Genomic DNA, 9,011 nt, shown 5'->3' with positions numbered 1-9,011 from the left:
ATATAAATAAATCAGTATGTTAAGGTGAATTATTTGCAGTGCTAACTTAGTTAATGCTTCACTGTACAGTATGTATATAAACCACTTCCATTTTACTTAATATCTGCTTTAATCGTATGGTATGAATGTGAGCACTACTTTTTTATGTCATTCCTTTTGATATCGATTGTCCATTAAGGGTTGTTAGAATGTCTTGTATGGAACCCAGAAAGAATAGTGTCACTGCAGTAGCATCTCCATGGGGATCTTAAAGAAATTCCATTTTACTGCTTAAGTTTCAAGGTTCTGGTATTGTACTTGCTAGCTCACCATCACAGCTTAATAAGATGCTTGAATATAAGTCATCATTACCTTTATTAATAACTTTTTCCATGTCATATGTCCTTTATAAAAAAGGACTCTTGGAAATACTGGGGTTGTGTCCCTGTGACTCTGGGGACATTGCTGCTGTCCAGGGGAATTAAAGAACAGACATGTTGTATTGAGAATGTATTTATTCAAAGTTTCTCCCCTTAGTGCTTCCAGTGCACCGTACAACAGCATTATGTGAGCTGGAGTGCAGTGGAGGGTGCTCGATGATGAAGAGTAGCACGTTGCCATGCCAATGACAACACTAGGGTGGGTGTGTCCGATACAGTGAAATTAGAACCACAACTTTTTCACCAAGTTTTTACCTAGTTTTAAAACAAACAAAAATTCAAAAATAAAAAATCTGAAAGGGATTTTACAGTAAACGGGGGGCAAAAATCCAACAACTTCCTGTCCACATTTGGGGGTACGAGAGGGTAAATTCAGGTAACAGGTTAGAGGTCATCTTCTTCATCTGGGAGTGCTGTTTGCGATGCAACCTGGACAGTAAAAGACAAGATACATTTTCAGATTCCCAATGTAAATTGTTTTTGTATACTTTGCTCGGGCAAGGAAGCGGCTGAATTAAAATATACTACACAGTCAACAAAACAGACATTGCACCTGTAGGTTATACTCACTTGAAGCTCTTCCTCGTACTTCGCAGCAAGGTTCGGGTCCATTTGAACCTCTGGGGGAGCGAGAGCAGGCATTGCCACAAACTCCAGGTTGGGATCGCCGATTAACTTCCTTGCTAGCCACAGAAAAGGCTTCTCAAAGTTGTAGTTACTCTTGGCAGAAATGTCATAGTACTGGGGAAAGAGCAGATTCAAATCATAGTTCAGACCAAACAAAGACTCAAACCAATGCATTTTATAATTCACACGTGACTTATGTGTGCATGATGAGGGACACATGGATATCATTTTGTGATCAGCTATTACCTGCAGGTTCTTCTTGCGGTGAAACACAATGCTCTTGGCTTTGACTTTCCTGTCTTTGATGTCCACCTTGTTGCCGCACAGGACAATTGGAATGTTCTCACAGACACGGACCAGGTCACGATGCCAGTTTGGCACGTTCTTATAGGTGACTCGAGAGGTGACGTCAAACATGATGATAGCACATTGAGCTGTGGAGGTAGCAGAGGGTTTTTAAACACTTTAATAAAGGAGTTTTTACATTTGAAATATAGTAATGGCGCAGACTGTTCAAGGTTTAATAGCGTGTTAAAGATTGTGAAGAGCACCTTGAATGTAGTAGCCATCTCTCAGGCCTCCAAACTTCTCCTGACCAGCAGTGTCCCACACATTGTACTTGATAGGTCCTCTGTTAGTGTGGAACATCAGTGGGTGGACCTCTACTCCCAGAGTAGCTAGAATTACAAGCAAAGACAAGATGTATGAGAGCAAGAAAAGCAGAAAACAGGTTGAAAACTCCAAAAATGTGTTACTTCATATAGATTAAGGATCAAACTTTAAAGCTGTGATTATAGCCTGAACGATAGATATTTAGGAATTTAAAATCTACCATATATAACTATAATAACCGTGTAAACAAACAATGCTTATCCGTTTTTCCTTCTTATTGTGACCAAGAAACATTCTAAGCAAGACACTTTACAGTTGAAAAGCCAACATTTAGTGCCCTCTAGTGGACAAACTATGTGATGTGATTTCTAAATTACATCAAACCTAGTTTGGCTTTTATGTACTGCAATTTCTTGTTATATATTTTGGGCAGACATGTACACCACTACCAGTATATCAGAATGGGAGGGCCTCAATATGGGCCCACAGCTCAAGTTTTGACCCAGGGCCCTGGAGCCAGCTGGTCCTGCTAATTGATGCACAATTGTTTACTGCAAAAGGCAACCATCGGAGTCGAGATTCCAAGTTAGTTCAACGACTTGAACTCTATCTGTAATATACTGATTTGTCATTCACTTTATAACAAGGATACTCACCAACATATTTCTTCTCAAACTCTCCTGTAATGTGCCTCTTCACAAAAGTCGTTTTCCCGGTGCCTCCATCTCCTACCAAGACAAGCTGTAGGGAAGAGATAACGTTAACAGTTAGTTTAGACTGGTTGGTACTGGTTCGATACACTGAACATTAGCACAGCTAGCCTAAATACCACAAGAACCATTATCTTGACTTAGAAGACATAGGTAAATAGTACAAATGCGTGATATTATACAGAAAACACTTGCCTTGAACACCGCCACCGGTACACACTGTGCCATTGAGTCCGCCGTGGTTGCGATTTATCTAAACAAAACAAGGCGGGATGGTTAGCATGTCCTCCGTCAGCCTCCTGTCCGCTAACAGCCTTAGCTAGATAGCAATCAGTAACGTTAAGCCAGCGGTGTTGGCGATTACCCGTTTTGAAGTCAGGTTTGGGGGAAACCGACGCAGTTACAGATTTGTTAAAAGTAAGTTGTTGACGCAGTTTAGCTAGCTACATTACCGCCAACAGTAAACGTATTCCACCGCCTGTTACCTAGCGATACCCGATTCTAGGGTGTTCTATCCAAGCTAACGTCCCGACACGTTACCACGCAACGTTGCCGTTATGTTACGTCTGAATGCGTTCAAACTACACTGTATGTCAGACAAATACATGTAACACAGTACACTATTTTTGGATGAAAACACGACAACCTCGCTTCTGGACCAGTATTTCGACGCACGCGGTTGCGTAACGTTAGTTTGAGTGCGCCATACGACCGCACTTTTTCTTGTTCGACTGGAACAATCGAACTGCAGGACATTCTAACATGTTCCATGTTGCGGTTCATGGCCAACTTAAAACAAGTTCGCACATCAAGCTGAACTGACGTATTCAAGATTGGTAAAGTCATTAATAGCTAATACATTAGAGTAATATATGCGAGTCTCAAGAACAAAGCAGTGGAATGAGGGAGAGCTGTGCTTGCTAACCTGTTAGCTAGCACAGCATGGAAGCCATTCTCTTCACCGAGCTAACGGCTACGTTAGCATAAGAAAATCAACGGCCTATAGTAGTTGCTCGAGCCTCACAGGGTTACACTTGCAACGCCACATTAAGCCAAATCATACATTTAAGTTTCCCGTTGTTTTAACTGACTTTCCCGATAAACACAAACTTAAAATATCGGATGGCCCGCAATGAGAGAAGAATATAGAGACTCACCGGTGTCACTGCCAAGAGAGAAAAGAGGTAAATGGCTGCGTTCGCGGGAGATTCAGCGTGGACTATGAGTCAGTTTCCGCCCATATCATGTGATCACCGCAGCGGTAAAACGCATTTGATTTTAGTGCAAGTACTGCTATTCACAGACCATGATTCAGCATATCTGAGTCTTAAAAAGACACTTAGGCCTATATCTAGAAAATGTACTAAAATATAGCCCCATTAAAGTAACGTTATCGTTTTATACATATCTCAATGACAAACTTAAAGCAAATGCTACTTATGACCATGTTAACCCTTCTTTTTTTTAACTGAGTAATTAAGGGCTGCAAGTGCAATTAATGCTTATTTTCTTAATTGATTAATCCGCTGATTATTTTCTCGATAAATCAATTAGGCTAATTGTTTGGTCTAGATATCAGAAAATAGAGGAAAATGCTCATCACAAGTTTTCAGAGCCCAATATCCAAACCCTTGTTTAATCACATAAGACAGAGAAAAGCAGAGTTGATTGAGTTACTTGTTTTGTTCACCCACAGCCAACCCGAAAATATTTACTGTGATGTAAAACAGAGAAAAGCAGCCAATCGCCACACTTTTACAGATAGCTCCAGAAATTGTTTGGCAAGTTTGCTTGATCAACAGCATAACTTAATTGATTGAACAATTAATCAACTAATTGTTTCAGCGCCAGCATGCAATAGGTGAAAGAATGGTTAAAGTTTTAAAACATGATTTATTTCAATATCTTAAATAACATCACATTACATAAATAAATATACTCTTTTGGAAATGTCCTACCTATAACATCAGATAAAGTGCAGCAGAAAATAATACATAATGGACTGTGCATAGGCTACATAAAGTACAACATCATCCATCTTTATAATTTAAGACATGATTTGTGCATTTTATATATATTTTCTCAGTTCTAAAAACATAATATGAGGCTTCAAGGCTTCACTCTCATTTGTTACTCACTGGAATATCTTAATAATAATAATATCTTAAAAACTGGAATAATTAATCTCAATGGATAGGAGGCTAAGATATGTCATTTTCATATTGTGACACATCTTTGCGGGCAGTGTACACATTTATCTGTACAGGTAGTCTGCATGTATGTTGGCTGCTATCTCAGCCTCCCATCGGTCTCCATTGTTGAGCAGCTTCTCTTTGTTGTACAGCAGCTCCTCGTGGGTCTCTGTGGAGAACTCAAAGTTTGGACCCTGAGGGAAGGAGGATTAAAGAAAGAAATACACATTAACCATCTGTAGGTATAAATCCACACAGATGATATGAAGTTTCATGTTCTACATGTAGGCTTTGATGGTAGAATGAGTACATAATGCCCCATTTGAAAATATTATAAATAATTTTGAAGGTAGGAATTGACTTTAGTAAGCAATCTGCATAATCAACCTATTGTATAGAAAGTTATAAGTTCCTGCTGTGGGAAAGGACACTTCAACACTTTTGAATGATCCCACAAGCACTTAGTTTGAAGCATACTGAAGCCTAGAGTGTTGTATACTTAATACTTAAGTGTTGGCATACAGAGTAAATAAATACTGGGCATGTAAATGTGATACTGATAGTAATCTTATTTGCCACAAATATCCCCTGGCACAAAACTTGAAAGAATCATTTGTATTAAATACATATTTCAAGTGACAACACAAAGTTGTCTTTGCCAACAGCCACCTTGGTTCAGCTCCATAGAATCTCCTATTCAGTAAACAGGATACACATATTCTTACCTCAACAATGGCATCAACAGGACAGGCTTCCTGGCAGAAGCCACAGTAGATACATTTGGTCATATCAATGTCATAGCGCGTAGTTCTCCTGCTGCCATCAGCTCGAGTCTCAGCTTCAATGGTAATGGCCTGGGTTCCACATAGGAATGAAAGGGAAGAGACAAAACCAGAGTCAGACAGGACAGACACGTATTTTGGCATTGACTTAATTACAGCCTAAGCAGCAGGTTTTGTGAGATTAATTGAGTAGGCCTACAGATGTTGAGGAGAGAGAGAGAGATAAAACATGTGCTGTATTGGGCACCAGATAGAACAAACTTGTTATAAAGAAGAGACTATATTGCTCAATTTAAAAAAAATTAGAAAAAGTACAAGAAAATAGACACTGGGATGCAGAATGGAAATATACATGACTAAGGCTTTCTGTTTTTGTTTTACATATTGTCACCCAAAAAATACCCAGATGTTTTAAGAGTTGCAGATTAGTTTAGGATGATTTTTCCCTATTTTGAAGCCTCCAAGCATCCAGTATGTGTTGTGTTTACTGCTTCATGAAGACACTGCTCAGGACACTTTATAGTAAAAAAGGTCATCCTACAGTGAGGACTGCTCAGAATATGCATCCACTTACAGAGAGTGCAGACAAAAATGAAGAGAGAAGACACCAAAGAGTGGCTGATAATGAACGATAGTCCCTAAAAATACCCTACAGTAATACTGATATCTAAATAGCAGAAACTGAGTGTGTGTTTTTGTTCACCTGAGCAGGGCAGATGGCCTCACACAGCTTACAGGCAATGCAGCGCTCCTCTCCATTAGGGTAGCGGCGGAGAGCGTGCTCTCCACGGAAGCGGGGTGACAGAGGGCCCTTCTCAAATGGGTAGTTGATGGTGGCAGGTTCACGGAACAGGTAACTCATGGTCATCGCCAAACCTGCAGAAAGGTGTTCAAAGAGTTATGACTTACTTTATTATTTTTCTAATTATCAAAAATGTATATAAAAGCACCAAATACACCAATGCATTAGTTTGTCTTTTGATACATTCTGACTACCCTACCCTGTCTGTGGCACACAGCCCAAAGCTCATTTGTTCATATCTATATCTATATATATATATATATCTATATATCTATATATATATATATATATATATATATATATATATATATATCTATATATATATATATCTATATATAGATATATATATCTATATATATCTATTTATCTATATATATATATCTATATTTCTATAAAAAGGAGTCTTTTCCTAAAACAGCTGTAGTTTTTAGCAAACCGCCCTCAAACTGGAGGAAATAGTTTATTTGTTAGGGATTTGTAAACAGCCAATTTTATGTGGACTTTTATTAAGTTTTGACAAATTGTGGAGTGATTTTATTGATGGCAGTCCAGGTACTTATATTGGCTTGTTGGTAATATGCAGTGGTGGAAGAAGTATTTAGATCCTTTACTTAAGTAAAAGTACTAATACCACTGTAAAAATACTTAGTTACAAGTAAAAGTCCTGCAGTGAAAATATTACTTAAGTAAAAGTATGTAAGTATCATCAAGAAAATGTATTAAAGACTAGTACATTTTCTTGATGATAGTTTCTAAAATATGAGGATTTTTCTACATGTACTCAATGCAGAAAAATCCTCATATTTTAGAAACTGGAAATTATCAAAACAGTTCTGTCAATCAACTAAGTGTTAAATGGGCTAATCATTGCAGCTGTACTTGTGGGCCTATATATGTATAAAAAATTAAATAATTAATTTGTAAAGTAACTACAAACTAAAGTTGTCAGATTAATGTAGTGGAGTAAAAAGTACAATATTTCTCTCTGAAATGTAGTGGAGTACAAATAGAAAGTAGCATAAAAAAGAAAATACTCACGTAAAGTACTTTGTACTTAAGTACAGTACTTGAGTAAATGTACTTAGTTACATTCCACCAATGGCAATATGTTGCTTTAAAGTTAATTGGACTTCTTCACCTTTACTCTCTTTACATCAAGGAACACAATGGAAATACCATAAGTCTTACACTGTGTTATTCTTGAAATTTTGTAGTTGTACATGTGATTTGATGTCACCCAATGGTTTTACTCATTTATGTATTTTTAATAGTTTTTGGAGATCTTTAAGATATATTTTAGGCTTTAACTACACACAATACAATACACACAATACTTCTTAGTAAGATAAATTAATTGTTGCTTCACAATAACAAAAATATAAAATAATACTAGGCCTTTAACCCAATGCACGACATAGGCAATCTGCATAGGAAGCACAGTATGTGTGACCTCTAAAAAGTTCAGTCCAAAGGAGGGTTGTTGCAGCCCGGTCAGTGATGGACCTCAGGTCTGTCGGCAGCTCCTGAGCATTTACATACTCTACAAGGAGAATAGAGGGAGAGAGTAGAGTATGATCATTTTATACAGTCACATCCACTGAGAATGCCATATATGATTAGCAGTACTTACTGTAGCCCTCTCTCTGCACACTGAGAATGAATGGGCGAATGACACCAGGACCATATCCAAATGGGCCTGGAGATACATACAAATGTGATTAAATGATGCCTCATTTTGTGCATAAGATATTATTGTTTTTAATGGCACCTGATTCAGTTTTAGCCTACCAGGCTTTGAGTAGCAGTGGAGAAGACGCAGACTCAGTGCAGTAGACATCTGAGCAGAGGAGACAGTGTAAAAGCATATTGGAAATAGTTAATAGGAGGAACTAAAAAATGTACATAGTAAATACGGTAAGCATCCATTCATGCAACCCAGACAAAAGCTCCTCACTAAACGTAACAGAGAGGAGAGAGTGAGGGAGACTGAAGCTGACTGAGCACAAATGCATCCTCTAATCTCCCGCCCCAAATCCCTGGCGTTACATCAGCGGTGTGCCACATTCATGGCATGCAAGGATTGTTCCGAGGTTGTTAGCATTAACTAGACCAGCGGTAACTAAAGTAAATTAAAACATAAAACAAGCTGTGGTATTTAAAGCTAATTTTAATTCGCTGGCTTGACAGTAAACATGTGTATAGCCTTATCATACACAATCGCGTTTTTTACCTATACATTTGCAACCGTTTTGTAGGCTATAGCTGCAATTGGACAATCCTTTACTTTAGCAAAACGCAGTCTGTACGATATGAATGAACGCATCATTACAAATAGGCTAAATAACGTAACCCAAACTTTGGCTCTAGTTAAAAACGGTTACTTGGTTATTTACTTTAATTTATTCAGACCGTACATGTTCGTAATAGACTACCAATTGTGACCCCTGATTAGATAATAGCAACAAACGCAAAACGTCGCTCACCAACTGTCACAATATAGCCTAGTTCATTTAGCAAAATACGAGTAACAGCTCAATGTACAACACAGTCTCTATTCCCGAAACCTAAATAATCGTTTACAGTATCCAGTTGTGATTTATAATCACCTTTACCAGACTTACCTCGGTCACAAGTTTTGGATGAGCAACAACAGGCAGACAGCCGGTCCCTGAACTGCGTACGTATGTTGCATTCAGGTGCCCCTCGTTAACTTCTGATTCCCGGTTAGTAAATCGCAAAAACAATTGCACTATTGGTGACATTTTAGTTATAATACATCCATGGACATTTTACCATGCATTTTACACGTTTGCCTTCGAGCACGTATAATTGCAGTATTTCCTATAACAAGCAAAGGCAGCATATGT

General features: G+C 38.2%; 2 protein-coding genes across 3 annotated transcripts; both read right to left on the bottom strand.

The window, feature by feature from the left end:
* Positions 1–476: 476 nt before the first annotated feature.
* On the bottom strand, positions 477–3,646 carry ran (RAN, member RAS oncogene family). 2 transcript variants are annotated; one of them, XM_039814387.1, is made up of 7 exons: positions 3,526–3,646; positions 2,564–2,621; positions 2,315–2,399; positions 1,598–1,723; positions 1,293–1,480; positions 990–1,160; positions 477–848 (listed from the first exon to the last, which is right to left on the bottom strand). In XM_039814387.1, exons 2-7 carry the CDS (start codon positions 2,594–2,596, stop codon positions 804–806), a joined length of 648 nt encoding a protein of 215 aa, XP_039670321.1. In that variant the 5' UTR covers positions 2,597–2,621; positions 3,526–3,646; the 3' UTR covers positions 477–803. The 2 variants fall into 2 exon arrangements, with proteins under 2 accessions (XP_039670321.1, XP_039670322.1); XM_039814388.1 differs by lacking the exon at positions 3,526–3,646 and adding an exon at positions 3,294–3,316.
* A 668-nt stretch (positions 3,647–4,314) lies between these two features.
* ndufs8b (NADH:ubiquinone oxidoreductase core subunit S8b) lies at positions 4,315–8,952 on the bottom strand. The gene is made up of 7 exons (XM_039813295.1): positions 8,766–8,952; positions 7,933–7,981; positions 7,775–7,840; positions 7,595–7,684; positions 6,046–6,218; positions 5,286–5,414; positions 4,315–4,754 (listed from the first exon to the last, which is right to left on the bottom strand). The coding sequence occupies exons 1-7, from the start codon at positions 8,904–8,906 to the stop codon at positions 4,623–4,625; spliced, it is 780 nt and encodes a 259-aa protein (XP_039669229.1). The 5' UTR covers positions 8,907–8,952; the 3' UTR covers positions 4,315–4,622.
* Between the last annotated feature and the right edge of the window lie 59 nt (positions 8,953–9,011).

This window comes from Perca fluviatilis, chromosome 10 (assembly GCF_010015445.1).
Source record: "Perca fluviatilis chromosome 10, GENO_Pfluv_1.0, whole genome shotgun sequence".
In the NCBI taxonomy this organism is placed as follows: domain Eukaryota; kingdom Metazoa; phylum Chordata; class Actinopteri; order Perciformes; family Percidae; genus Perca; species Perca fluviatilis.
This window is presented reverse-complemented; position numbering and strand designations above follow the sequence as displayed.

Coding starts and splice junctions, on each gene's coding strand:
- ndufs8b (XM_039813295.1), bottom strand. CDS start 8,906: ATGTCACCAATAGTGCAATTGTTTTTGCGATTTACTAACCGGGAATCA. Junction 7,841..7,932: donor CCACTGCTACTCAAAGCCTG/GTAGGCTAAAAC, acceptor ATGTATCTCCAG/GCCCATTTGGATATGGTCCT. Junction 6,219..7,594: donor TTGGACTGAACTTTTTAGAG/GTCACACATACT, acceptor ACCTTTCTGCAG/GTTTGGCGATGACCATGAGT.
- ran (XM_039814387.1), bottom strand. CDS start 2,596: ATGGCACAGTGTGTACCGGTGGCGGTGTTCAAG. Junction 1,724..2,314: donor GTTTGAGAAGAAATATGTTG/GTGAGTATCCTT, acceptor TTGTAATTCTAG/CTACTCTGGGAGTAGAGGTC. Junction 1,161..1,292: donor ACCGCAAGAAGAACCTGCAG/GTAATAGCTGAT, acceptor CTCTTTCCCCAG/TACTATGACATTTCTGCCAA.